Source organism: Solea solea, chromosome 11, assembly GCF_958295425.1.
Source record: "Solea solea chromosome 11, fSolSol10.1, whole genome shotgun sequence".
NCBI lineage: Eukaryota > Metazoa > Chordata > Actinopteri > Pleuronectiformes > Soleidae > Solea > Solea solea.
In genome coordinates, this window is record NC_081144.1 from 1489028 (window position 1) to 1514802 (window position 25775).

The window sequence follows — 25775 nt, forward strand, 5'->3', positions numbered from 1 at the left end:
TCCAAGAAGAGTTAGAACTTCAAATCAAATGTAAACAGGCAATGCGTGCATGTTGGGTTGTTGAATACCTGAAACTAGGCTGGAAATATACAGATCATCTGAGTTATGGTGCGTTTCCCATGGCACGGTTACTTTGCGGGAGATTACCCGCTGAAGATTACCTCAGATTGTCTGAGGCCCTTCTGGGATGTCTATTTTGAGTTTAACAGGTTTTGAACCAATACCTGAAATGACATGTCAACTGTATGACGTTTAAAGAGTAGTTGCAGATTGTTTTTTTTCCGAAAAATGTTGCAGAAATTATTGTCTCATAGCCCGGCTAGCTCAGTCGGTAGAGCATGAGACTCTTAATCTCAGGGTCGTGGGTTCGAGCTCCACGTTGGGCGGAGCCTTTTAGGGCAATCTATGGCCAAGAGACTCCTCCTCCAAGAAGAGTTAGAACTTCAAATCAAATGTAAACAGGCAATGCGTGCATGTTGGGTTGTTGAATACCTGAAACTAGGCTGGAAATATAATACTAGGCTCTTAATCTCAGGGTCGTGGGTTCGAGCCCCACGTTGGCCAAGAGACTCCTCCTCCAAGAAGAGTTAGAACTTCAAATCAAATGTAAACAGGCAATGCGTGCATGTTGGGTTGTTGAATACCTGAAACTAGGCTGGAAATATACAGATCATCTGAGTTATGGTGCGTTTCCCATGGCACGGTTACTTTGCGGGAGATTACCCGCTGACGATTACCTCAGATTGTCTGAGGCCCTTCTGGGATGTCTATTTTGAGTTTAACAGGTTTTGAACCAATACCTGAAATGACATGTCAACTGTATGACGTTTAAAGAGTAGTTGCAGATTGTTTTTTTTACGAAAAATGGTGCAGAAATTTAGCCCGGCTAGCTCAGTCGGTAGAGCATGAGACTCTTAATCTCAGGGTCGTGGGTTCGAGCCCCACGTTGGGCGGAGCCTTGTAGGGCAATCTATGGCCAAGAGACTCCTCCTCCAAGAAGAGTTAGAACTTCAAATCAAATGTAAACAGGCAGTGCGTGCATGTTGGGTTGTTGAATACCTGAAACTAGGCTGGAAATATACAGATCATCTGAGTTATGGTGCGTTTCCCATGGCACGGTTACTTTGCGGGAGATTACCCGCTGAAGATTACCTCTGATTGTCTGTGGCCCTTCTGGGATGTCTATTTTGAGTTTAACAGGTTTTGAACCAGTACCTGAAATGACATGTCAACTGTATGACGTTTAAAGAGTAGTTGCAGATTGTTTTTTTTGCGAAAAATGTTGCAGAAATTCTTGTCTCATAGCCCGGCTAGCTCAGTCGGTAGAGCATGAGACTCTTAATCTCAGGGTCGTGGGTTCGAGCCCCATGTTGGGCGGAGCCTTTTAGGGCAATCTATGGCCAAGAGACTCCTCCTCCAAGAAGAGTTAGAACTTCAAATCAAATGTAAACAGGCAATGCGTGCATGTTGGGTTGTTGAATACCTGAAACTAGCCTGGAAATATACAGATCATCTGAGTTATGGTGCGTTTCCCATGGCACGGTTACTTTGCGGGAGATTACCCGCTGAAGATTACCTCAGATTGTCTGAGGCCCTTCTGGGATGTCTATTTTGAGTTTAACAGGTTTTGAACCAATACCTGAAATGACATGTCAACTGTATGACGTTTAAAGAGTAGTTGCAGATTGTTTTTTTTCCGAAAATTGTTGCAGAAATTATTGTCTCATAGCCCGGCTAGCTCAGTCGGTAGAGCATGAGACTCTTAATCTCAGGGTCGTGGGTTCGAGCCCCACGTTGGGCGGAGCCTTTTAGGGCAATCTATGGCCAAGAGACTCCTCCTCCAAGAAGAGTTAGAACTTCAAATCAAATGTAAACAGGCAATGCGTGCATGTTGGGTTGTTGAATACCTGAAACTAGGCTGGAAATATACAGATCATCTGAGTTATGGTGCGTTTCCCATGGCACGGTTACTTTGCGGGAGATTACCCGCTGAAGATTACCTCAGATTGTCTGAGGCCCTTCTGGGATGTCTATTTTGAGTTTAACAGGTTTTGAACCAGTACCTGAAATGACATGTCAACTGTATGACGTTTAAAGAGTAGTTGCAGATTGTTTTTTTTGCGAAAAATGTTGCAGAAATGCTTGTCTCATAGCCCAGCTAGCTCAGTCGGTAGAGCATGAGACTCTTAATCTCAGGGTCGTGGGTTCGAGCCCCACGTTGGGCGGAGCCTTTTAGGGCAATCTATGGCCAAGAGACTCCTCCTCCAAGAAGAGTTAGAACTTCAAATCAAATGTAAACAGGCAGTGCGTGCATGTTGGGTTGTTGAATACCTGAAACTAGGCTGGAAATATACAGATCATCTGAGTTATGGTGCGTTTCCCATGGCACGGTTACTTTGCGGGAGATTACCCGCTGAAGATTACCTCAGATTGTCTGAGGCCCTTCTGGGATGTCTATTTTGAGTTTAACAGGTTTTGAACCAATACCTGAAATGACATGTCAACTGTATGACGTTTAAAGAGTAGTTGCAGATTGTTTTTTTTCTGAAAAATGGAGCAGAAATTCTTGTCTCATAGCCCGGCTAACTCAGTCGGTCGAGCATGAGACTCTTAATCTCAGGGTCGTGGGTTCGAGCCCCACGTTGGGCGGAGCCTTTAAGGGCAATCTATGGCCAAGAGACTCCTCCTCCAAGAAGAGTTAGAACTTCAAATCAAATGTAAACAGGCAATGCGTGCATGTTGGGTTGTTGAATACCTGAAACTAGGCTGGAAATATAATACTAGGCTCTTAATCTCAGGGTCGTGGGTTCGAGCCCCACGTTGGCCAAGAGACTCCTCCTCCAAGAAGAGTTAGAACTTCAAATCAAATGTAAACAGGCAGTGCGTGCATGTTGGGTTGTTGAATACCTGAAACTAGGCTGGAAATATACAGATCATCTGAGTTATGGTGCGTTTCCCATGGCACGGTTACTTTGCGGGAGATTACCTTCTGGGATGTCTATTTTGAGTTTAACAGGTTTTGAACCAGTACCTGAAATGACATGTCAACTGTATGACGTTTAAAGAGTAGTTGCAGATTGTTTTTTTTGCGAAAAATGTTGCAGAAATTCTTGTCTCATAGCCCGGCTAGCTCAGTCGGTAGAGCATGAGACTCTTAATCTCAGGGTCGTGGGTTCGAGCCCCATGTTGGGCGGAGCCTTTTAGGGCAATCTATGGCCAAGAGACTCCTCCTCCAAGAAGAGTTAGAACTTCAAATCAAATGTAAACAGGCAATGCGTGCATGTTGGGTTGTTGAATACCTGAAACTAGCCTGGAAATATACAGATCATCTGAGTTATGGTGCGTTTCCCATGGCACGGTTACTTTGCGGGAGATTACCCGCTGAAGATTACCTCAGATTGTCTGAGGCCCTTCTGGGATGTCTATTTTGAGTTTAACAGGTTTTGAACCAATACCTGAAATGACATGTCAACTGTATGACGTTTAAAGAGTAGTTGCAGATTGGTTTTTTTTCCGAAAAATGGTGCAGAAATTTTTGTCTCATAGCCCGGCTAGCTCAGTCGGTAGAGCATGAGACTCTTAATCTCAGGGTCGTGGGTTCGAGCCCCACGTTGGGCGGAGCCTTTTAGGGCAATCTATGGCCAAGAGACTCCTCCTCCAAGAAGAGTTAGAACTTCAAATCAAATGTAAACAGGCAATGCGTGCATGTTGGGTTGTTGAATACCTGAAACTAGGCTGGAAATATACAGATCATCTGAGTTATGGTGCGTTTCCCATGGCACGGTTACTTTGCGGGAGATTACCCGCTGAAGATTACCTCAGATTGTCTGAGGCCCTTCTGGGATGCCTATTTTGAGTTTAACAGGTTTTGAACCAATACCTGAAATGACATGTCAACTGTATGACGTTTAAAGAGTAGTTGCAGATTGTTTTTTTTCCGAAAAATGGTGCAGAAACTATTGTCTCATAGCCTGGCTAGCTCAGTCGGTAGAGCATGAGACTCTTAATCTCAGGGTCGTGGGTTCGAGCCCCACGTTGGGCGGAGCCTTTTAGGGCAATCTATGGCCAAGAGACTCCTCCTCCAAGAAGAGTTAGAACTTCAAATCAAATGTAAACAGGCAATGCGTGCATGTTGGGTTGTTGAATACCTGAAACTAGGCTGGCCCATATACAGATCATCTGAGTTATGGTGAGTTTCCCATGGCACGGTTACTTTGCGGGAGATTACCCGCTGAAGATTACCTCAGATTGTCTGAGGCCCTTCTGGGATGTCTATTTTGAGTTTAACAGGTTTTGAACCAATACCTGAAATGACATGTCAACTGTATGACGTTTAAAGAGTAGTTGCAGATTGTTTTTTTTACGAAAAATGGCGCAGAAATTATTGTCTCATCGCCCGGCTAGCTCAGTCGGTAGAGCATGAGACTCTTAATCTCAGGGTCGTGGGTTCGAGCCCCACGTTGGGCGGAGCCTTTTAGGGCAATCTATGGCCAAGAGACTCCTCCTCCAAGAAGAGTTAGAACTTCAAACCAAATGTAAACAGGCAATGCGTGCATGTTGGGTTGTTGAATACCTGAAACTAGGCTGGAAATATACAGATCATCTGAGTTATGGTGCGTTTCCCATGGCACGGTTACTTTGCGGGAGATTACCCGCTGAAGATTACCTCAGATTGTCTGAGGCCCTTCTGGGATGTCTATTTTGAGTTTAACAAGTTTTGAACCAATACCTGAAATGACATGTCAACTGTATGACGTTTAAAGAGTAGTTGCAGATTGTTTTTTTTACGAAAAATGGTGCAGAAATCCTTGTCTCATAGCCCGGCTAGCTCAGTCGGTAGAGCATGAGACTCTTAATCTCAGGGTCGTGGGTTCGAGCCCCACGTTGGGCGGAGTCTTTTAGGGCAATCTATGGCCAAGAGACTCCTCCTCCAAGAAGAGTTAGAACTTCAAATCAAATGTAAACAGGCAATGCGTGCATGTTGGGTTGTTGAATACCTGAAACTAGGCTGGAAATATACAGATCGTCTGAGTTATGGTGAGTTTCCCATGGCACGGTTACTTTGCGGGAGATTACCCGCTGAAGATTACCTCAGATTGTCTGAGGCCCTTCTGGGATGTCTATTTTGAGTTTAACAGGTTTTGAACCAATACCTGAAATGACATGTCAACTGTATGACGTTTAAAGAGTAGTTGCAGATTGGTTTTTTTACGAAAAATGGCGCAGAAATTATTGTCTCATAGCCCGGCTAGCTCAGTCGGTAGAGCATGAGACTCTTAATTTCAGGGTCGTGGGTTCGAGCCCCACGTTGGGCGGAGCCTTTTAGGGCAATCTATGGCCAAGAGACTCCTCCTCCAAGAAGAGTTAGAACTTCAAACCAAATGTAAACAGGCAATGCGTGCATGTTGGGTTGTTGAATACCTGAAACTAGGCTGGAAATATACAGATCATCTGAGTTATGGTGCGTTTCCCATGGCACGGTTACTTTGCGGGAGATTACCCGCTGAAGATTACCTCAGATTGTCTGAGGCCCTTCTGGGATGTCTATTTTGAGTTTAACAAGTTTTGAACCAATACCTGAAATGACATGTCAACTGTATGACGTTTAAAGAGTAGTTGCAGATTGTTTTTTTTACGAAAAATGGTGCAGAAATCCTTGTCTCATAGCCCGGCTAGCTCAGTCGGTAGAGCATGAGACTCTTAATCTCAGGGTCGTGGGTTCGAGCCCCACGTTGGGTGGAGTCTTTTAGGGCAATCTATGGCCAAGAGACTCCTCCTCCAAGAAGAGTTAGAACTTCAAATCAAATGTAAACAGGCAATGCGTGCATGTTGGGTTGTTGAATACCTGAAACTAGGCTGGAAATATACAGATCATCTGAGTTATGGTGAGTTTCCCATGGCACGGTTACTTTGCGGGAGATTACCCGCTGAAGATTACCTCAGATTGTCTGAGGCCCTTCTGGGATGTCTATTTTGAGTTTAACAGGTTTTGAACCAATACCTGAAATGACATGTCAACTGTATGACGTTTAAAGAGTAGTTGCAGATTGTTTTTTTTTCCGAAAAATGGTGCAGAAATTTTTGTCTCATAGCCCGGCTAGCTCAGTCGGTAGAGCATGAGACTCTTAATCTCAGGGTCGTGGCTTCGAGCCCCACGTTGGGCGGAGCCTTTTAGGGCAATCTATGGCCAAGAGACTCCTCCTCCAAGAAGAGTTAGAACTTCAAATCAAATGTAAACAGGCAATGCGTGCATGTTGGGTTGTTGAATACCTGAAACTAGGCTGGAAATATACAGATCATCTGAGTTATGGTGCGTTTCCCATGGCACGGTTACTTTGCGGGAGATTACCCGCTGAAGATTACCTCAGATTGTCTGAGGCCCTTCTGGGATGCCTATTTTGAGTTTAACAGGTTTTGAACCAATACCTGAAATGACATGTCAACTGTATGACGTTTAAAGAGTAGTTGCAGATTGGTTTTTTTTCCGAAAAATGGTGCAGAAATTATTGTGTCATAGCCCGGCTAGCTCAGTCGGTAGAGCATGAGACTCTTAATCTCAGGGTCGTGGGTTCGAGCCCCACGTTGGGCGGAGCCTTTTAGGGCAATCTATGGCCAAGAGACTCCTCCTCCAAGAAGAGTTAGAACTTCAAACCAAATGTAAACAGGCAATGCATGCATGTTGGGTTGTTGAATACCTGAAACTAGGCTGGAAATATACAGATCATCTGAGTTATGGTGCGTTTCCCATGGCACGGTTACTTTGCGGGAGATTACCCGCTGAAGATTACCTCAGATTGTCTGAGGCCCTTCTGGGATGTCTATTTTGAGTTTAACAGGTTTTGAACCAATACCTGAAATGACATGTCAACTGTATGACGTTTAAAGAGTAGTTGCAGATTGTTTTTTTTCGTAAAAATGTTGCAGAAATACTTGTCTCATAGCCCGGCTAGCTCAGTCGGTAGAGCATGAGACTCTTAATCTCAGGGTCGTGGGTTCGAGCCCCACGTTGGGCGGAGCCTTTTAGGGCAATCTATGGCCAAGAGACTCCTCCTCCAAGAAGAGTTAGAACTTCAAACCAAATGTAAACAGGCAATGCGTGCATGTTGGGTTGTTGAATACCTGAAACTAGGCTGGAAATATACAGATCATCTGAGTTATGGTGCGTTTCCCATGGCACGGTTACTTTGCGGGAGATTACCCGCTGAAGATTACCTCAGATTGTCTGAGGCCCTTCTGGGATGTCTATTTTGAGTTTAACAGGTTTTGAACCAATACCTGAAATGACATGTCAACTGTATGACGTTTAAAGAGTAGTTGCAGATTGTTTTTTTTCGTAAAAATGTTGCAGAAATACTTGTCTCATAGCCCGGCTAGCTCAGTCGGTAGAGCATGAGACTCTTAATCTCAGGGTCGTGGGTTCGAGCCCCACGTTGGGCGGAGCCTTTTAGGGCAATCTATGGCCAAGAGACTCCTCCTCCAAGAAGAGTTAGAACTTCAAACCAAATGTAAACAGGCAATGCGTGCATGTTGGGTTGTTGAATACCTGAAACTAGGCTGGAAATATACAGATCATCTGAGTTATGGTGCGTTTCCCATGGCACGGTTACTTTGCGGGAGATTACCCGCTGAAGATTACCTCAGATTGTCTGAGACCCTTCTGGGATGTCTATTTTGAGTTTAACAAGTTTTGAACCAATACCTGAAATGACATGTCAACTGTATGACGTTTAAAGAGTAGTTGCAGATTGTTTTTTTTACGAAAAATGGTGCAGAAATCCTTGTCTCATAGCCCGGCTAGCTCAGTCGGTAGAGCATGAGACTCTTAATCTCAGGGTCGTGGGTTCGAGCCCCACGTTGGGCGGAGTCTTTTAGGGCAATCTATGGCCAAGAGACTCCTCCTCCAAGAAGAGTTAGAACTTCAAATCAAATGTAAACAGGCAATGCGTGCATGTTGGGTTGTTGAATACCTGAAACTAGGCTGGAAATATACAGATCATCTGAGTTATGGTGAGTTTCCCATGGCACGGTTACTTTGCGGGAGATTACCCGCTGAAGATTACCTCAGATTGTCTGAGGCCCTTCTGGGATGTCTATTTTGAGTTTAACAGGTTTTGAACCAATACCTGAAATGACATGTCAACTGTATGACGTTTAAAGAGTAGTTGCAGATTGTTTTTTTTTCCGAAAAATGGTGCAGAAATTTTTGTCTCATAGCCCGGCTAGCTCAGTCGGTAGAGCATGAGACTCTTAATCTCAGGGTCGTGGCTTCGAGCCCCACGTTGGGCGGAGCCTTTTAGGGCAATCTATGGCCAAGAGACTCCTCCTCCAAGAAGAGTTAGAACTTCAAATCAAATGTAAACAGGCAATGCGTGCATGTTGGGTTGTTGAATACCTGAAACTAGGCTGGAAATATACAGATCATCTGAGTTATGGTGCGTTTCCCATGGCACGGTTACTTTGCGGGAGATTACCCGCTGAAGATTACCTCAGATTGTCTGAGGCCCTTCTGGGATGCCTATTTTGAGTTTAACAGGTTTTGAACCAATACCTGAAATGACATGTCAACTGTATGACGTTTAAAGAGTAGTTGCAGATTGGTTTTTTTTCCGAAAAATGGTGCAGAAATTATTGTGTCATAGCCCGGCTAGCTCAGTCGGTAGAGCATGAGACTCTTAATCTCAGGGTCGTGGGTTCGAGCCCCACGTTGGGCGGAGCCTTTTAGGGCAATCTATGGCCAAGAGACTCCTCCTCCAAGAAGAGTTAGAACTTCAAACCAAATGTAAACAGGCAATGCGTGCATGTTGGGTTGTTGAATACCTGAAACTAGGCTGGAAATATACAGATCATCTGAGTTATGGTGCGTTTCCCATGGCACGGTTACTTTGCGGGAGATTACCCGCTGAAGATTACCTCAGATTGTCTGAGGCCCTTCTGGGATGTCTATTTTGAGTTTAACAAGTTTTGAACCAATACCTGAAATGACATGTCAACTGTATGACGTTTAAAGAGTAGTTGCAGATTGTTTTTTTTAGGAAAAATGGTGCAGAAATCCTTGTCTCATAGCCCGGCTAGCTCAGTCGGTAGAGCATGAGACTCTTAATCTCAGGGTCGTGGGTTCGAGCCCCACGTTGGGCGGAGTCTTTTAGGGCAATCTATGGCCAAGAGACTCCTCCTCCAAGAAGAGTTAGAACTTCAAATCAAATGTAAACAGGCAATGCGTGCATGTTGGGTTGTTGAATACCTGAAACTAGGCTGGAAATATACAGATCATCTGAGTTATGGTGAGTTTCCCATGGCACGGTTACTTTGCGGGAGATTACCCGCTGAAGATTACCTCAGATTGTCTGAGGCCCTTCTGGGATGTCTATTTTGAGTTTAACAGGTTTTGAACCAATACCTGAAATGACATGTCAACTGTATGACGTTTAAAGAGTAGTTGCAGATTGTTTTTTTTTCCGAAAAATGGTGCAGAAATTTTTGTCTCATAGCCCGGCTAGCTCAGTCGGTAGAGCATGAGACTCTTAATCTCAGGGTCGTGGCTTCGAGCCCCAAGTTGGGCGGAGCCTTTTAGGGCAATCTATGGCCAAGAGACTCCTCCTCCAAGAAGAGTTAGAACTTCAAATCAAATGTAAACAGGCAATGCGTGCATGTTGGGTTGTTGAATACCTGAAACTAGGCTGGAAATATACAGATCATCTGAGTTATGGTGCGTTTCCCATGGCACGGTTACTTTGCGGGAGATTACCCGCTGAAGATTACCTCAGATTGTCTGAGGCCCTTCTGGGATGCCTATTTTGAGTTTAACAGGTTTTGAACCAATACCTGAAATGACATGTCAACTGTATGACGTTTAAAGAGTAGTTGCAGATTGGTTTTTTTTCCGAAAAATGGTGCAGAAATTATTGTGTCATAGCCCGGCTAGCTCAGTCGGTAGAGCATGAGACTCTTAATCTCAGGGTCGTGGGATCGAGCCCCACGTTGGGCGGAGCCTTTTAGGGCAATCTATGGCCAAGAGACTCCTCCTCCAAGAAGAGTTAGAACTTCAAACCAAATGTAAACAGGCAATGCGTGCATGTTGGGTTGTTGAATACCTGAAACTAGGCTGGAAATATACAGATCATCTGAGTTATGGTGCGTTTCAAATTTTTGAAGGTTTTGAACCAATACCTGAAATGACATGTCAACTGTATGACGTTTAAAGAGTAGTTGCAGATTGGTTTTTTTACGAAAAATGGCGCAGAAATTATTGTCTCATAGCCCGGCTAGCTCAGTCGGTAGAGCATGAGACTCTTAATCTCAGGGTCGTGGGTTCGAGCCCCACGTTGGGCGGAGCCTTTTAGGGCAATCTATGGCCAAGAGACTCCTCCTCCAAGAAGAGTTAGAACTTCAAACCAAATGTAAACAGGCAATGCGTGCATGTTGGGTTGTTGAATACCTGAAACTAGGCTGGAAATATACAGATCATCTGAGTTATGGTGCGTTTCCCATGGCACGGTTACTTTGCGGGAGATTACCCGCTGAAGATTACCTCAGATTGTCTGAGGCCCTTCTTGGATGTCTATTTTGAGTTTAACAGGTTTTGAACCAATACCTGAAATGACATGTCAACTGTATGACGTTTAAAGAGTAGTTGCAGATTGTTTTTTTTCGTAAAAATGTTGCAGAAATACTTGTCTCATAGCCCGGCTAGCTCAGTCGGTAGAGCATGAGACTCTTAATCTCAGGGTCGTGGGTTCGAGCCCCACGTTGGGCGGAGCCTTTTAGGGCAATCTATGGCCAAGAGACTCCTCCTCCAAGAAGAGTTAGAACTTCAAACCAAATGTAAACAGGCAATGCGTGCATGTTGGGTTGTTGAATACCTGAAACTAGGCTGGAAATATACAGATCATCTGAGTTATGGTGCGTTTCCCATGGCACGGTTACTTTGCGGGAGATTACCCGCTGAAGATTACCTCAGATTGTCTGAGGCCCTTCTGGGATGTCTATTTTGAGTTTAACAGGTTTTGAACCAATACCTGAAATGACATGTCAACTGTATGACGTTTAAAGAGTAGTTGCAGATTGGTTTTTTTACGAAAAATGGCGCAGAAATTATTGTCTCATAGCCCGGCTAGCTCAGTCGGTAGAGCATGAGACTCTTAATTTCAGGGTCGTGGGTTCGAGCCCCACGTTGGGCGGAGCCTTTTAGGGCAATCTATGGCCAAGAGACTCCTCCTCCAAGAAGAGTTAGAACTTCAAACCAAATGTAAACAGGCAATGCGTGCATGTTGGGTTGTTGAATACCTGAAACTAGGCTGGAAATATACAGATCATCTGAGTTATGGTGCGTTTCCCATGGCACGGTTACTTTGCGGGAGATTACCCGCTGAAGATTACCTCAGATTGTCTGAGACCCTTCTGGGATGTCTATTTTGAGTTTAACAAGTTTTGAACCAATACCTGAAATGACATGTCAACTGTATGACGTTTAAAGAGTAGTTGCAGATTGTTTTTTTTACGAAAAATGGTGCAGAAATCCTTGTCTCATAGCCCGGCTAGCTCAGTCGGTAGAGCATGAGACTCTTAATCTCAGGGTCGTGGGTTCGAGCCCCACGTTGGGCGGAGTCTTTTAGGGCAATCTATGGCCAAGAGACTCCTCCTCCAAGAAGAGTTAGAACTTCAAATCAAATGTAAACAGGCAATGCGTGCATGTTGGGTTGTTGAATACCTGAAACTAGGCTGGAAATATACAGATCATCTGAGTTATGGTGAGTTTCCCATGGCACGGTTACTTTGCGGGAGATTACCCGCTGAAGATTACCTCAGATTGTCTGAGGCCCTTCTGGGATGTCTATTTTGAGTTTAACAGGTTTTGAACCAATACCTGAAATGACATGTCAACTGTATGACGTTTAAAGAGTAGTTGCAGATTGTTTTTTTTTCCGAAAAATGGTGCAGAAATTTTTGTCTCATAGCCCGGCTAGCTCAGTCGGTAGAGCATGAGACTCTTAATCTCAGGGTCGTGGCTTCGAGCCCCACGTTGGGCGGAGCCTTTTAGGGCAATCTATGGCCAAGAGACTCCTCCTCCAAGAAGAGTTAGAACTTCAAATCAAATGTAAACAGGCAATGCGTGCATGTTGGGTTGTTGAATACCTGAAACTAGGCTGGAAATATACAGATCATCTGAGTTATGGTGCGTTTCCCATGGCACGGTTACTTTGCGGGAGATTACCCGCTGAAGATTACCTCAGATTGTCTGAGGCCCTTCTGGGATGCCTATTTTGAGTTTAACAGGTTTTGAACCAATACCTGAAATGACATGTCAACTGTATGACGTTTAAAGAGTAGTTGCAGATTGGTTTTTTTTCCGAAAAATGGTGCAGAAATTATTGTGTCATAGCCCGGCTAGCTCAGTCGGTAGAGCATGAGACTCTTAATCTCAGGGTCGTGGGTTCGAGCCCCACGTTGGGCGGAGCCTTTTAGGGCAATCTATGGCCAAGAGACTCCTCCTCCAAGAAGAGTTAGAACTTCAAACCAAATGTAAACAGGCAATGCGTGCATGTTGGGTTGTTGAATACCTGAAACTAGGCTGGAAATATACAGATCATCTGAGTTATGGTGCGTTTCCCATGGCACGGTTACTTTGCGGGAGATTACCCGCTGAAGATTACCTCAGATTGTCTGAGGCCCTTCTGGGATGTCTATTTTGAGTTTAACAGGTTTTGAACCAATACCTGAAATGACATGTCAACTGTATGACGTTTAAAGAGTAGTTGCAGATTGTTTTTTTTCGTAAAAATGTTGCAGAAATACTTGTCTCATAGCCCGGCTAGCTCAGTCGGTAGAGCATGAGACTCTTAATCTCAGGGTCGTGGGTTCGAGCCCCACGTTGGGCGGAGCCTTTTAGGGCAATCTATGGCCAAGAGACTCCTCCTCCAAGAAGAGTTAGAACTTCAAACCAAATGTAAACAGGCAATGCGTGCATGTTGGGTTGTTGAATACCTGAAACTAGGCTGGAAATATACAGATCATCTGAGTTATGGTGCGTTTCCCATGGCACGGTTACTTTGCGGGAGATTACCCGCTGAAGATTACCTCAGATTGTCTGAGGCCCTTCTGGGATGTCTATTTTGAGTTTAACAGGTTTTGAACCAATACCTGAAATGACATGTCAACTGTATGACGTTTAAAGAGTGGTTGCAGATTGTTTTTTTTCGTAAAAATGTTGCAGAAATACTTGTCTCATAGCCCGGCTAGCTCAGTCGGTAGAGCATGAGACTCTTAATCTCAGGGTCGTGGGTTCGAGCCCCACGTTGGGCGGAGCCTTTTAGGGCAATCTATGGCCAAGAGACTCCTCCTCCAAGAAGAGTTAGAACTTCAAACCAAATGTAAACAGGCAATGCGTGCATGTTGGGTTGTTGAATACCTGAAACTAGGCTGGAAATATACAGATCATCTGAGTTATGGTGCGTTTCCCATGGCACGGTTACTTTGCGGGAGATTACCCGCTGAAGATTACCTCAGATTGTCTGAGGCCCTTCTGGGATGTCTATTTTGAGTTTAACAAGTTTTGAACCAATACCTGAAATGACATGTCAACTGTATGACGTTTAAAGAGTAGTTGCAGATTGTTTTTTTTACGAAAAATGGTGCAGAAATCCTTGTCTCATAGCCCGGCTAGCTCAGTCGGTAGAGCATGAGACTCTTAATCTCAGGGTCGTGGGTTCGAGCCCCACGTTGGGCGGAGTCTTTTAGGGCAATCTATGGCCAAGAGACTCCTCCTCCAAGAAGAGTTAGAACTTCAAATCAAATGTAAACAGGCAATGCGTGCATGTTGGGTTGTTGAATACCTGAAACTAGGCTGGAAATATACAGATCATCTGAGTTATGGTGAGTTTCCCATGGCACGGTTACTTTGCGGGAGATTACCCGCTGAAGATTACCTCAGATTGTCTGAGGCCCTTCTGGGATATCTATTTTGAGTTTAACAGGTTTTGAACCAATACCTGAAATGACATGTGAACTGTATGACGTTTAAAGAGTAGTTGCAGATTGGTTTTTTTACGAAAAATGGCGCAGAAATTATTGTCTCATAGCCCGGCTAGCTCAGTCGGTAGAGCATGAGACTCTTAATTTCAGGGTCGTGGGTTCGAGCCCCACTTTTAGGGCAATCTATGGCCAAGAGACTCCTCCTCCAAGAAGAGTTAGAACTTCAAACCAAATGTAAACAGGCAATGCGTGCATGTTGGGTTGTTGAATACCTGAAACTAGGCTGGAAATATACAGATCATCTGAGTTATGGTGCGTTTCCCATGGCACGGTTACTTTGCGGGAGATTACCCGCTGAAGATTACCTCAGATTGTCTGAGGCCCTTCTTGGATGTCTATTTTGAGTTTAACAGGTTTTGAACCAATACCTGAAATGACATGTCAACTGTATGACGTTTAAAGAGTAGTTGCAGATTGTTTTTTTTCGTAAAAATGTTGCAGAAATACTTGTCTCATAGCCCGGCTAGCTCAGTCGGTAGAGCATGAGACTCTTAATCTCAGGGTCGTGGGTTCGAGCCCCACGTTGGGCGGAGCCTTTTAGGGCAATCTATGGCCAAGAGACTCCTCCTCCAAGAAGAGTTAGAACTTCAAACCAAATGTAAACAGGCAATGCGTGCATGTTGGGTTGTTGAATACCTGAAACTAGGCTGGAAATATACAGATCATCTGAGTTATGGTGCGTTTCCCATGGCACGGTTACTTTGCGGGAGATTACCCGCTGAAGATTACCTCAGATTGTCTGAGGCCCTTCTGGGATGTCTATTTTGAGTTTAACAAGTTTTGAACCAATACCTGAAATGACATGTCAACTGTATGACGTTTAAAGAGTAGTTGCAGATTGTTTTTTTTACGAAAAATGGTGCAGAAATCCTTGTCTCATTGCCCGGCTAGCTCAGTCGGTAGAGCATGAGACTCTTAATCTCAGGGTCGTGGGTTCGAGCCCCACGTTGGGCGGAGTCTTTTAGGGCAATCTATGGCCAAGAGACTCCTCCTCCAAGAAGAGTTAGAACTTCAAATCAAATGTAAACAGGCAATGCGTGCATGTTGGGTTGTTGAATACCTGAAACTAGGCTGGAAATATACAGATCATCTGAGTTATGGTGAGTTTCCCATGGCACGGTTACTTTGCGGGAGATTACCCGCTGAAGATTACCTCAGATTGTCTGAGGCCCTTCTGGGATGTCTATTTTGAGTTTAACAGGTTTTGAACCAATACCTGAAATGACATGTCAACTGTATGACGTTTAAAGAGTAGTTGCAGATTGGTTTTTTTACGAAAAATGGCGCAGAAATTATTGTCTCATAGCCCGGCTAGCTCAGTCGGTAGAGCATGAGACTCTTAATCTCAGGGTCGTGGGTTCGAGCCCCACGTTGGGCGGAGCCTTTTAGGGCAATCTATGGCCAAGAGACTCCTCCTCCAAGAAGAGTTAGAACTTCAAACCAAATGTAAACAGGCAATGCGTGCATGTTGGGTTGTTGAATACCTGAAACTAGGCTGGAAATATACAGATCATCTGAGTTATGGTGCGTTTCCCATGGCACGGTTACTTTGCGGGAGATTACCCGCTGAAGATTACCTCAGATTGTCTGAGGCTCTTCTGGGATGCCTATTTTGAGTTTAACAGGTTTTGAACCAATACCTGAAATGACATGTCAACTGTATGACGTTTAAAGAGTAGTTGCAGATTGGTTTTTTTTCCGAAAAATGGTGCAGAAATTATTGTGTCATAGCCCGGCTAGCTCAGTCGGTAGAGCATGAGACTCTTAATCTCAGGGTCGTGGGTTCGAGCCCCACGTTGGGCGGAGCCTTTTAGGGCAATCTATGGCCAAGAGACTCCTCCTCCAAGAAGAGTTAGAACTTCAAACCAAATGTAAACAGGCAATGCGTGCATGTTGGGTTGTTGAATACCTGAAACTAGGCTGGAAATATACAGATCATCTGAGTTATGGTGCGTTTCCCATGGCACGGTTACTTTGCGGGAGATTACCCGCTGAAGATTACCTCAGATTGTCTGAGGCCCTTCTGGGATGTCTATTTTGAGTTTAACAAGTTTTGAACCAATACCTGAAATGACATGTCAACTGTATGACGTTTAAAGAGTAGTTGCAGATTGGTTTTTTTTCCGAAAAATGGTGCAGAAACTATTGTGTCATAGCCCGGCTAGCTCAGTCGGTAGAGCATGAGACTCTTAATCTCAGGGTCGTGGGTTCGAGCCCCACGTTGGGCGGAGCCTTTTAGGGCAATCTATGGCCAAGAGACTCCTCCTCCAAGAAGAGTTAGAACTTCAAACCAAATGTAAACAGGCAATGCGTGCATGTTGGGTTGTTGAATACCTGAAACTAGGCTGGAAATATACAGATCATCTGAGTTATGGTGCGTTTCCCATGGCACGGTTACTTTGCGGGAGATTACCCGCTGAAGATTACCTCAGATTGTCTGAGGCCCTTCTGGGATGTCTATTTTGAGTTTAACAAGTTTTGAACCAATACCTGAAATGACATGTCAACTGTATGACGTTTAAAGAGTAGTTGCAGATTGTTTTTTTTACGAAAAATGGTGCAGAAATCCTTGTCTCATAGCCCGGCTAGCTCAGTCGGTAGAGCATGAGACTCTTAATCTCAGGGTCGTGGGTTAGAGCCCCACGTTGGGCGGAGTCTTTTAGGGCAATCTATGGCCAAGAGACTCCTCCTCCAAGAAGAGTTAGAACTTCAAATCAAATGTAAACAGGCAATGCGTGCATGTTGGGTTGTTGAATACCTGAAACTAGGCTGGAAATATACAGATCATCTGAGTTATGGTGAGTTTCCCATGGCACGGTTACTTTGCGGGAGATTACCCGCTGAAGATTACCTCAGATTGTCTGAGGCCCTTCTGGGATGTCTATTTTGAGTTTAACAGGTTTTGAACCAATACCTGAAATGACATGTCAACTGTATGACGTTTAAAGAGTTGTTGCAGATTGGTTTTTTTACGAAAAATGGTGCAGAAATTATTGTCTCATAGCTCAGTCGGTAGAGCATGAGACTCTTAATCTCAGGGTCGTGGGTTCGAGCCCCACGTTGGGCGGAGTCTTTTAGGGCAATCTATGGCCAAGAGACTCCTCCTCCAAGAAGAGTTAGAACTTCAAATCAAATGTAAACAGGCAATGCGTGCATGTTGGGTTGTTGAATACCTGAAACTAGGCTGGAAATATACAGATCATCTGAGTTATGGTGCGTTTCCCATGGCACGGTTACTTTGCGGGAGATTACCCGCTGAAGATTACCTCAGATTGTCTGAGGCCCTTCTGGGATGCCTATTTTGAGTTTAACAGGTTTTGAACCAATACCTGAAATGACATGTCAACTGTATGACGTTTAAAGAGTAGTTGCAGATTGGTTTTTTTTCCGAAAAATGGTGCAGAAATTATTGTCTCATAGCCCGGCTAGCTCAGTCGGTAGAGCATGAGACTCTTAATCTCAGGGTCGTGGGTTCGAGCCCCACGTTGGGCGGAGCCTTTTAGGGCAATCTATGGCCAAGAGACTCCTCCTCCAAGAAGAGTTAGAACTTCAAATCAAATGTAAACAGGCAATGCGTGCATGTTGGGTTGTTGAATACCTGAAACTAGGCTGGAAATATACAGATCATCTGAGTTATGGTGCGTTTCCCATGGCACGGTTACTTTGCGGGAGATTACCCGCTGAAGATTACCTCAGATTGTCTGAGGCCCTTCTGGGATGCCTATTTTGAGTTTAACAGGTTTTGAACCAATACCTGAAATGACATGTCAACTGTATGACGTTTAAAGAGTAGTTGCAGATTGGTTTTTTTTCCGAAAAATGGTGCAGAAATTATTGTCTCATAGCCCGGCTAGCTCAGTCGGTAGAGCATGAGACTCTTAATCTCAGGGTCGTGGGTTCGAGCCCCACGTTGGGCGGAGCCTTTTAGGGCAATCTATGGCCAAGAGACTCCTCCTCCAAGAAGAGTTAGAACTTCAAATCAAATGTAAACAGGCAATGCGTGCATGTTGGGTTGTTGAATACCTGAAACTAGGCTGGAAATATACAGATCATCTGAGTTATGGTGCGTTTCCCATGGCACGGTTACTTTGCGGGAGATTACCCGCTGAAGATTACCTCAGATTGTCTGAGGCCCTTCTGGGATGCCTATTTTGAGTTTAACAGGTTTTGAACCAATACCTGAAATGACATGTCAACTGTATGACGTTTAAAGAGTAGTTGCAGATTGTTTTTTTTTCCGAAAAATGTTGCAGAAATTATTGTCTCATAGCCCGGCTAGCTCAGTCGGTAGAGCATGAGACTCTTAATCTCAGGGTCGTGGGTTCGAGCCCCACGTTGGGCGGAGCCTTTTAGGGCAATCTATGGCCAAGAGACTCCTCCTCCAAGAAGAGTTAGAACTTCAAATCAAATGTAAACAGGCAATGCGTGCATGTTGGGTTGTTGAATACCTGAAACTAGGCTGGAAATATACAGATCATCTGAGTTATGGTGCGTTTCCCATGGCACGGTTACTTTGCGGGAGATTACCCGCTGAAGATTACCTCAGATTGTCTGAGGCCCTTCTGGGATGCCTATTTTGAGTTTAACAGGTTTTGAACCAATACCTGAAATGACATGTCAACTGTATGCCGTTTAAAGAGTAGTTGCAGATTGTTTTTTTTTCCGAAAAATGTTGCAGAAATTATTGTCTCATAGCCCGGCTAGCTCAGTCGGTAGAGCATGAGACTCTTAATCTCAGGGTCGTGGGTTCGAGCCCCACGTTGGGCGGAGCCTTTTAGGGCAGTCTATGGCCAAGAGACTCCTCCTCCAAGAAGAGTTAGAACTTCAAATCAAATGTAAACAGGCAACGCGTGCATGTTGGGTTGTTGAATACCTGAAACTAGGCTGGAAATATACAGATCATCTGAGTTATGGTGAGTTTCCCATGGCACGGTTACTTTGCGGGAGATTACCCGCTGAAGATTACCTCAGATTGTCTGAGGCCCTTCTGGGATGTCTATTTTGAGTTTAACAGGTTTTGAACCAATACCTGAAATGACATGTCAACTGTATGACGTTTAAAGAGTAGTTGCAGATTGTTTTTTTTCCGAAAAATGTTGCAGAAATTCTTGTCTCATAGCCCGACTAGCTCAGTCGTTAGAGCATGAGACTCTTAATCTCAGGGTCGTGGGTTCGAGCCCCACGTTGGGCAGAGCCATTTAGGGCAATCTATGGCCAAGAGACTCCTCCTCCAAGAAGAGTTAGAACTTCAAATCAAATGTAAACAGGCAGTGCATGCATGTTGGGTTGTTGAATACCTGAAACTAGGCTGGAAATATACAGATCATCTGAGTTATGGTGCGTTTCCCATGGCACGGTTACTTTGCGGGAGATTACCCGCTGAAGATTACCTCAGATTGTCTGAGGCCCTTCTGGGATGTCTATTTTGAGTTTAACAGGTTTTTAACCAATACCTGAAATGACATGTCAACTGTATGACATTTAAAGAGTAGTTGCAGATTGTTTTTTTTCGGAAAAATGTTGCAGAAATTCTTGTCTCATAGCCCGGCTAGCTCAGTCGGTAGAGCATGAGACTCTTAATCTCAGGGTCGTGGGCTCGAGCCCCACGTTGGGCAGAGCCTTTTAGGGCAATCTATGGCCAAGAGACTCCTCCTCCAAGAAGAGTTAGAACTTCAAATCAAATGTAAACAGGCAGTGCGTGCATGTTGGGTTATTGAATACCTGAAACTAGCCTGGAAATATACAGATCATCTGGGTTATAGTGCATTTCCCATGGCACGGTTACTTTGCGGGAGATTACACGCTGAAGATTACCTCAAATTGTCTGAGGCCCTTCTTGGATGTCTATTTTGAGTTTAACAGGTTTTGAACCAATATCTGAAATGACATGTCAACTGTATGACGTTTAAAGAGTAGTTGCAGATTGTTTTTTTTCCAAAAAATGTTGCAGAAATACTTGTCTCATAGCCCGGCTAGCTCAGTCGGTAGAGCATGAGACTCTTAATCTCAGGGTCGTGGGTTCGAGCCCCACGTTGGGCGGAGCCTTTTAGGGCAATCTATGGCCAAGAGACTCCTCCTCCAAGAAGAGTTAGAACTTCAAATCAAATGTAAACAGGCAATGCGTGCATGTTGGGATGTTGAATACCTGAAACTAGGCTGGAAATATACAGATCATCTGGGTTTTGGTGCATTTCCCATGGCACGGTTACTTTGCGGGAGATTACCTCAGATGGTCTGAGGCTCTTCTGGGATGTCTATTTTGAGTTTAACAGGTTTTTAACCAATACCTTAAATGACATGTCAACTGTATGACGTTTAAAGAGTAGTTGCGAATCGTTTTTTTTTCCGGATAATGAGCCAGAAATTCTGGTTTCATAGCTGGTTAGCTCAGTCGGTAGAGCATGAGACTCTTAATCTCAGGGTCATGGGTTCGAGCCCCATGTGGGCGCAGCCTTTTAGGGCAATCTATGGCCAAGAGACTCCTCCTCCAAGAAGAGTTAGAACTTCAAATCAAATGTAAACAGGCAGCGTGTGCATGTTGGGATGTTGAATACCTGAAACTAGGCTGGAAATATACACATCATCTGTGTCATCAAACAATTATTCCACTGCCAATATTGAACTGAAGTTACTGAAGTAAAAATGTATTTGCCAAATCAAGTTCCAATCACACTTTCCGACAGAAAACACTGGCAATTAGAAATGTTTTTCAGAAATTGTCCAGTACTAGAATTGAAGCAATCTCTCCATCGCTTACATACTGTATGTTTTTATTGCATTTATTGTCTGACTCTTTTTGAGGCTCTTTTTCCTTTTTTTTTAAGTCTCTCTATCCAGAAAGTCTGCGATCACTGTCTTAACTGTTGTCTGTGCACCGTTAATGTCATTTGTGGGGATTTTTCATTTTCCTCACACTTCTCCTTGATGACAGGAGAAGAAAAACAACACCACACTGAAATGGTTCTTTTTCCTCTTCTTGTGTCGTTGGCAGTCTTCCCCGGTTTCCCGGAGCAGCCTGGCATGCCCTGTCCCGGAGAAGACAGTGAGTAAACCTGCACAGCTTTTTCTTTCACTATCACCCTCTGCTTCTTCCACTTACACTGAGACCCCTAATGTTTGGTAGTTGTGGAGACACAAGGTCCAAATGTTTGATTTTGTTGTAAGGATCGAGTGGAGGTGAGAGACGAGTCATTTTACTCATAAATCCTAGCTGTGAAAAACCTTCCAACCCTCGATTAGTGATGATGAAACATTTACACTCCTCCATGAATAATACATTGAGTTTTATATTGTATAATAAACTAAATTGGGGCTGCAGTGATTAATCAATTATTGATCGACAACTAAATTAATCACTTAAACTATTTTGAAAATCAACTGATTGAAAAGAAGCTCTCAGATTTTTCAGGTTCTTAAATGTGAGTTTTTCCTGGTTTCTTTTTCTCCTCGTAACAAAGATTTTTCAACATTTTCTGAGATTTCATGGATTAATCAAGAAAATAATGAGTGCACTAAAGGGAAGTACTGTATGAATTACCTATCTCAATCAAGATTATGGCCACAATTTCACCGGCGAATTAGGATTTTCTTTTAAGACTCTGTTGATGTTTTTAATTAGGCTGAGGAATAAAAAATAAAAATGATAATCAAAGGTCTGTTGTGTAAGGTCATCACAGTTCCAAAAACAAAAGGTAACTGTCCCAACACCTGTGCAAAAGCCTCAAAAAAGTGCTCAATCCTAATTGATAGAATTTATATCACCCTGTAATAATCCACTGTGACAGTGTCAGTATAATCCACAGTGTATCTGTTCAAGGGACAACGTTTAGGTTGTAATTGCATAAACCTTCTAACAGACGAAGAGAAACATATTACCTCCCTCATCTTAAGTTGTGTCAGCACATTCTGCCCTTGAATTTGAGGGAATTGATCCTGGAAAGTCCATGAAAAGTCCTTGAATTTGATGCCAGCCAAGGTGTGGGGACCATGCAATGAGGGACATGAGGATAAGAGAAACAGTGCACTTTTTTATTTTATTTAAATCCCTGGAAATCCCCAATCATTGCTAAAGTTACACTTTCCATTCATTTACAATATGTCCCCCACTTAAGAGTGCACATTCAAAGGGAAAAGAGGGAAGCACACGTGTTCATTAACACTGAACTGATTGAGCTCTTGGGAGTTTTGACTGTGCTCAGCCAATTTCATGGCAGTCCCTCTATTATTATTATTATACAGTGATATAATAAGTCCAAACCAGACATTCTGTCAGAATCAGCAAAAGGTTTTATTGCACTGAGCAGATTCAGTCGTGGCGTCGTCAACTTTGGTGAACTCTGATGTGTGAATTCAGGCCGCCGATCAATTATTAACCACCTCGACAGTGTTGGCCTTATAATTGGAGATAATGGAGAGACATTTGAGAGTTTCAGAGCGAATATTAACATTGGGGCAGCAGTGATTGACTTGTTGTAAAAGAGGAATCAACTGACTGAACTGTGTGAACCCTTTTGTGCTTCGGGTCTATTGTGGTCACAGTGTCATGAAAGCTTAAAAGATAGGAATAGATGATTGTAGGACGAAGAGGAGGAGATTTCAACCATGGTATAATAGAGCTGCACAGTTGATTTCTAAATAATCTAAATTGCAATAACCACTGGGTGCTCGGGAGACACTGCATTTATTTCTGGAAAAAAGAAAGACAGCATGTTGATGAAATTCTGCAGTGCTGTAGGAATTCAGCGGCTTAAAAACGCTTCCTACTACAAAATAATCGTGCCATGAGATTTTGTCAATGTTGTGCAGCTTTATAATAGAGTATTAAAGTGTTTTTAAAAGGCAGGATATTGTGATCCTTTTTTAGTAGCAGTTTAACATACAGTGACACATGACATGTGATGCTTCAACAGCAATTTATGTAGTATTTTTGTAGCACACTGTACAAAGAAAAAGCCTAAAGGACATTGTTGTGGTATCCGAAAATCTGTGGTCGTCTGAATTTGAAGATCTACTTAAGTTACTGACACCTCCAGTGTTGTTGCTGTACTCCCTGACTGTCACTTTGCTGTGAAAGCATGTTTCAAAAGCTTAGTGGTGGATCGTGTGTGTGTGTGTGTGTGTGTGTGTATACACAAAAGAAAAACCAATAAGACACATTACGTCTTGGGTCTTGGGTGAGGAGGAGCATTCATACATAAAAAGAGATATGTAACATTAGTCCTTTGTGACTGTGTGACTGACTGTCAGGTCACATCAGGGTGAAGAAAACATGTACATAGCTTTTACGTGTTAACGCTGACGAGCTAAGAAAAAGTAGATGTAGTCGTGCTTTCTTTTTTTCTCCTGCTGAAGTGAAAGACAAGCAGAGACACACAGCATCGTCCCAGCTGCAAACATGAGCGAGCTGTGAGAACAAAGGCTCTTGGATCATGTTAAAGCTGCAGTAGGCAACCTACTTTTGGATTTTTCAAACAATAATTCCATAATCATCTTTCAGCTACATGTAAGGCTGTAGCTGACACTTATTTTATTGTGAATTAAGAGGACGCATTATCCATGAGATGTTTTAATGCATAGAATGTCAGAAAACAGTTAGTTCCCAAACCTCAATGTCTGCACACGTCAAAGAAAGGAATGCCCAGATGGCATAGTGCCAGTCAACATTAACTGGAGTTCATTCACTTATATGAGCGACAATATGTAGGCAAAAATGCCTTGTAATTACTTGGCAACATAATGGCATACATAGTCAGAATTTAAAAGTGTTAAAAGTTGGATTTTAAATCCATTTATTTACATAATAAGCATCTAACAATTGGTTTTCAGGTGTTTAATATTGAAGTCTGGAAATTTGAGTCTGGAAAAGTACGGAAACAATTTAGATTGTTGCTCTTTTGGTTGTTAATTATTTAATTATTTTTTTATTCTATGGACCTCCCGTAAGTCCACAATATAGATTGAATGGAAACCGAGATATTCAACACTTTCATAAGCTGAAATCATAGAACTCTACGGCCAAACGTGCGTGAAACCAACCCGTACACACAACAATGAGTTTTGTATCGTGTCGGCTTTATATTGGCACAAAACTGCCATTTTGGAAAAACATGTCCCAGAGGGGAAAATAAAACCTCAAAATGCCGTAACTGCATCTTCATGTACAGTATACAACCAAACGCATGTTTTCAGTTCATTTATGTTCATGAAGACCAAATAGAGGCAGCATAACAACAACAACAACAACAACAACACTGCAGCTTTAACACCTACAGCTCTGACCCAAAGTTTTAGAGCTGATTAAATAACTAAAGAAATGTTTTTTCAGGCATGAATTATGAATGTGGGTGTCCATGTGTGTGTGTGTGTGTGTGTGTGTTCCAGGTATTACTCATGTTGTGGGGACCTTAATCTGCTTACACAGTCACATTCTGGGGACTTGTCTTCCTCATGGGGACAAAAATCAAGTCCCTTTAATGTAGATTATTATATAAGTCTCCAGGAAATGACTGCAAGTCAATGTCCTCTGAAGTCATGGAAACCAGTCTGTGTGTGTGTGAATGATGGTGGGTGGGAGGCGAGGTAGGAAGTGGTCAAATCCTGGATGATGTGCTCAGTGGATGGAGGTAACCCTGCCTTGAACTGGATTCTGTGGCAAAGCCCACCCCCCCCTCACCCACTGCCCATGACAAGCTCCGCCCCCCCCGCAGCACTGCCCCCACTCTCTCTCCTCTCTCTCTCAGCTGTGTGGCACTGCTGTCTCTCCAGGGAGGAGCTTCTATCGCTGCTGCATCACACAGAGACACAGACGCGGGTGAGGGACATAGAGCTAGAGTGGGAGACGGGGTGAGACAGAAAGAGAGAGAGAGAGAGACAGAGGGAGTATCGTGCAGATATTGGCGGTGTTCAGTGTTTTTCCCTTTACACCCTTTTATTTTCACGGCAAAAAAAAAAATACCCCCACAGAAACAAGGTCTACAAGCAGAAGGGAGGAACCCACAGAGAGAGAGAGAGAGAGAGAGAGAGAGGGAATTAAACAGCCTTGAGAAAAGCTATACAACTCTATCAGCTGTGAGGAGAGAGAGAGAGAGAGAGAGAGAGAGAGCACAAGTGAAAGAGTGAGTGGGAGGGAGGGAGGAAATAATGAAATAAATCCCAGGGAGGAGAGAGAAAGAGGGAGGGATCTTCAGAGAGAGCCAGAGAGAGAGAGAGAGAGAGAGAGAGGTGGGGGGACAGAGGAGGGGATGTAGTCGTGTGTATCCTCGCCGGCTCACCACACACACACACACACACACACACACACACGCATACACACATGCAGGCGTGTACGCACACACACGCGTCGCCTGGATAATGTGCTGAAAGAGGTGGAGAGAGAGAGAGAGAGAGAGAGGGGAAGAAGGCAAACCGGTGAGATATCTATCCTTGCATCCTTCCTTCCATCCGTCCATCCTTCACATCCATTCAGTCTGTCTCTTCTTTTTCTCCTCCTCCACATCATATTCTGACTAAATGGATTTGTGTGTGATTTCACTGTGTCCTTGTCTGTGTGTGTGTGTGTGTGTGTGTGTGATGCCCATCTGCCTCCATGATGAGCGCATGTGATTGATTCACGCCTTATCTCTCTCTGTCTCTCCCTCTCTCCCTCTCTCCCTCCCTCTCTCACTCTCACCGTGTCATGCATTGCAGGCAGGGGATTGTACTGTGCATGCAACCTCTGCTAGCTGTGCTAGCTGTGCTAGCATGGCCGG

General features: G+C 43.8%; 1 protein-coding gene and 48 non-coding genes across 49 annotated transcripts in view; all 49 read left to right on the forward strand.

Moving 5' to 3' along the window:
* prkcz (protein kinase C, zeta) overlaps nt 1-25775 on the forward strand; it is a 125177-nt gene that overhangs the window by 14482 nt on the left and 84920 nt on the right. The window contains exon 4 of the mRNA XM_058642143.1: nt 21020-21070. Coding sequence (XP_058498126.1) covers nt 21020-21070 — 51 coding nt within the window. The remainder of the gene's footprint in view (nt 1-21019; nt 21071-25775) is intronic.
* trnak-cuu (transfer RNA lysine (anticodon CUU)) lies at nt 314-386 on the forward strand. The gene has a single exon. It is a non-coding gene; the product is annotated as a tRNA-Lys (tRNA).
* On the forward strand, nt 881-953 carry trnak-cuu (transfer RNA lysine (anticodon CUU)). The gene has a single exon. It is a non-coding gene; the product is annotated as a tRNA-Lys (tRNA).
* trnak-cuu (transfer RNA lysine (anticodon CUU)) lies at nt 1305-1377 on the forward strand. The gene has a single exon. It is a non-coding gene; the product is annotated as a tRNA-Lys (tRNA).
* trnak-cuu (transfer RNA lysine (anticodon CUU)) lies at nt 1729-1801 on the forward strand. The gene has a single exon. It is a non-coding gene; the product is annotated as a tRNA-Lys (tRNA).
* On the forward strand, nt 2153-2225 carry trnak-cuu (transfer RNA lysine (anticodon CUU)). Its single transcript has one exon. It is a non-coding gene; the product is annotated as a tRNA-Lys (tRNA).
* On the forward strand, nt 2577-2649 carry trnak-cuu (transfer RNA lysine (anticodon CUU)). Its single transcript has one exon. It is a non-coding gene; the product is annotated as a tRNA-Lys (tRNA).
* On the forward strand, nt 3121-3193 carry trnak-cuu (transfer RNA lysine (anticodon CUU)). Its single transcript has one exon. It is a non-coding gene; the product is annotated as a tRNA-Lys (tRNA).
* trnak-cuu (transfer RNA lysine (anticodon CUU)) lies at nt 3546-3618 on the forward strand. The gene has a single exon. It is a non-coding gene; the product is annotated as a tRNA-Lys (tRNA).
* Nucleotides 3970-4042, forward strand: trnak-cuu (transfer RNA lysine (anticodon CUU)). The gene has a single exon. It is a non-coding gene; the product is annotated as a tRNA-Lys (tRNA).
* trnak-cuu (transfer RNA lysine (anticodon CUU)) lies at nt 4395-4467 on the forward strand. Its single transcript has one exon. It is a non-coding gene; the product is annotated as a tRNA-Lys (tRNA).
* On the forward strand, nt 4819-4891 carry trnak-cuu (transfer RNA lysine (anticodon CUU)). Its single transcript has one exon. It is a non-coding gene; the product is annotated as a tRNA-Lys (tRNA).
* Nucleotides 5243-5315, forward strand: trnak-cuu (transfer RNA lysine (anticodon CUU)). Its single transcript has one exon. It is a non-coding gene; the product is annotated as a tRNA-Lys (tRNA).
* On the forward strand, nt 5667-5739 carry trnak-cuu (transfer RNA lysine (anticodon CUU)). The gene has a single exon. It is a non-coding gene; the product is annotated as a tRNA-Lys (tRNA).
* trnak-cuu (transfer RNA lysine (anticodon CUU)) lies at nt 6092-6164 on the forward strand. Its single transcript has one exon. It is a non-coding gene; the product is annotated as a tRNA-Lys (tRNA).
* Nucleotides 6517-6589, forward strand: trnak-cuu (transfer RNA lysine (anticodon CUU)). Its single transcript has one exon. It is a non-coding gene; the product is annotated as a tRNA-Lys (tRNA).
* Nucleotides 6941-7013, forward strand: trnak-cuu (transfer RNA lysine (anticodon CUU)). Its single transcript has one exon. It is a non-coding gene; the product is annotated as a tRNA-Lys (tRNA).
* Nucleotides 7365-7437, forward strand: trnak-cuu (transfer RNA lysine (anticodon CUU)). Its single transcript has one exon. It is a non-coding gene; the product is annotated as a tRNA-Lys (tRNA).
* trnak-cuu (transfer RNA lysine (anticodon CUU)) lies at nt 7789-7861 on the forward strand. The gene has a single exon. It is a non-coding gene; the product is annotated as a tRNA-Lys (tRNA).
* trnak-cuu (transfer RNA lysine (anticodon CUU)) lies at nt 8214-8286 on the forward strand. Its single transcript has one exon. It is a non-coding gene; the product is annotated as a tRNA-Lys (tRNA).
* Nucleotides 8639-8711, forward strand: trnak-cuu (transfer RNA lysine (anticodon CUU)). The gene has a single exon. It is a non-coding gene; the product is annotated as a tRNA-Lys (tRNA).
* trnak-cuu (transfer RNA lysine (anticodon CUU)) lies at nt 9063-9135 on the forward strand. The gene has a single exon. It is a non-coding gene; the product is annotated as a tRNA-Lys (tRNA).
* On the forward strand, nt 9488-9560 carry trnak-cuu (transfer RNA lysine (anticodon CUU)). The gene has a single exon. It is a non-coding gene; the product is annotated as a tRNA-Lys (tRNA).
* On the forward strand, nt 9913-9985 carry trnak-cuu (transfer RNA lysine (anticodon CUU)). The gene has a single exon. It is a non-coding gene; the product is annotated as a tRNA-Lys (tRNA).
* trnak-cuu (transfer RNA lysine (anticodon CUU)) lies at nt 10257-10329 on the forward strand. Its single transcript has one exon. It is a non-coding gene; the product is annotated as a tRNA-Lys (tRNA).
* Nucleotides 10681-10753, forward strand: trnak-cuu (transfer RNA lysine (anticodon CUU)). The gene has a single exon. It is a non-coding gene; the product is annotated as a tRNA-Lys (tRNA).
* Nucleotides 11105-11177, forward strand: trnak-cuu (transfer RNA lysine (anticodon CUU)). The gene has a single exon. It is a non-coding gene; the product is annotated as a tRNA-Lys (tRNA).
* trnak-cuu (transfer RNA lysine (anticodon CUU)) lies at nt 11529-11601 on the forward strand. Its single transcript has one exon. It is a non-coding gene; the product is annotated as a tRNA-Lys (tRNA).
* On the forward strand, nt 11954-12026 carry trnak-cuu (transfer RNA lysine (anticodon CUU)). Its single transcript has one exon. It is a non-coding gene; the product is annotated as a tRNA-Lys (tRNA).
* Nucleotides 12379-12451, forward strand: trnak-cuu (transfer RNA lysine (anticodon CUU)). The gene has a single exon. It is a non-coding gene; the product is annotated as a tRNA-Lys (tRNA).
* On the forward strand, nt 12803-12875 carry trnak-cuu (transfer RNA lysine (anticodon CUU)). Its single transcript has one exon. It is a non-coding gene; the product is annotated as a tRNA-Lys (tRNA).
* On the forward strand, nt 13227-13299 carry trnak-cuu (transfer RNA lysine (anticodon CUU)). The gene has a single exon. It is a non-coding gene; the product is annotated as a tRNA-Lys (tRNA).
* Nucleotides 13651-13723, forward strand: trnak-cuu (transfer RNA lysine (anticodon CUU)). Its single transcript has one exon. It is a non-coding gene; the product is annotated as a tRNA-Lys (tRNA).
* trnak-cuu (transfer RNA lysine (anticodon CUU)) lies at nt 14075-14149 on the forward strand. The gene has a single exon. It is a non-coding gene; the product is annotated as a tRNA-Lys (tRNA).
* Nucleotides 14486-14558, forward strand: trnak-cuu (transfer RNA lysine (anticodon CUU)). Its single transcript has one exon. It is a non-coding gene; the product is annotated as a tRNA-Lys (tRNA).
* On the forward strand, nt 14910-14982 carry trnak-cuu (transfer RNA lysine (anticodon CUU)). Its single transcript has one exon. It is a non-coding gene; the product is annotated as a tRNA-Lys (tRNA).
* On the forward strand, nt 15334-15406 carry trnak-cuu (transfer RNA lysine (anticodon CUU)). Its single transcript has one exon. It is a non-coding gene; the product is annotated as a tRNA-Lys (tRNA).
* Nucleotides 15759-15831, forward strand: trnak-cuu (transfer RNA lysine (anticodon CUU)). The gene has a single exon. It is a non-coding gene; the product is annotated as a tRNA-Lys (tRNA).
* trnak-cuu (transfer RNA lysine (anticodon CUU)) lies at nt 16184-16256 on the forward strand. Its single transcript has one exon. It is a non-coding gene; the product is annotated as a tRNA-Lys (tRNA).
* trnak-cuu (transfer RNA lysine (anticodon CUU)) lies at nt 16608-16680 on the forward strand. Its single transcript has one exon. It is a non-coding gene; the product is annotated as a tRNA-Lys (tRNA).
* Nucleotides 17024-17095, forward strand: trnak-cuu (transfer RNA lysine (anticodon CUU)). The gene has a single exon. It is a non-coding gene; the product is annotated as a tRNA-Lys (tRNA).
* trnak-cuu (transfer RNA lysine (anticodon CUU)) lies at nt 17448-17520 on the forward strand. The gene has a single exon. It is a non-coding gene; the product is annotated as a tRNA-Lys (tRNA).
* On the forward strand, nt 17873-17945 carry trnak-cuu (transfer RNA lysine (anticodon CUU)). The gene has a single exon. It is a non-coding gene; the product is annotated as a tRNA-Lys (tRNA).
* trnak-cuu (transfer RNA lysine (anticodon CUU)) lies at nt 18298-18370 on the forward strand. Its single transcript has one exon. It is a non-coding gene; the product is annotated as a tRNA-Lys (tRNA).
* Nucleotides 18723-18795, forward strand: trnak-cuu (transfer RNA lysine (anticodon CUU)). The gene has a single exon. It is a non-coding gene; the product is annotated as a tRNA-Lys (tRNA).
* On the forward strand, nt 19147-19219 carry trnak-cuu (transfer RNA lysine (anticodon CUU)). Its single transcript has one exon. It is a non-coding gene; the product is annotated as a tRNA-Lys (tRNA).
* trnak-cuu (transfer RNA lysine (anticodon CUU)) lies at nt 19571-19643 on the forward strand. The gene has a single exon. It is a non-coding gene; the product is annotated as a tRNA-Lys (tRNA).
* trnak-cuu (transfer RNA lysine (anticodon CUU)) lies at nt 19995-20067 on the forward strand. Its single transcript has one exon. It is a non-coding gene; the product is annotated as a tRNA-Lys (tRNA).
* On the forward strand, nt 20410-20478 carry trnak-cuu (transfer RNA lysine (anticodon CUU)). The gene has a single exon. It is a non-coding gene; the product is annotated as a tRNA-Lys (tRNA).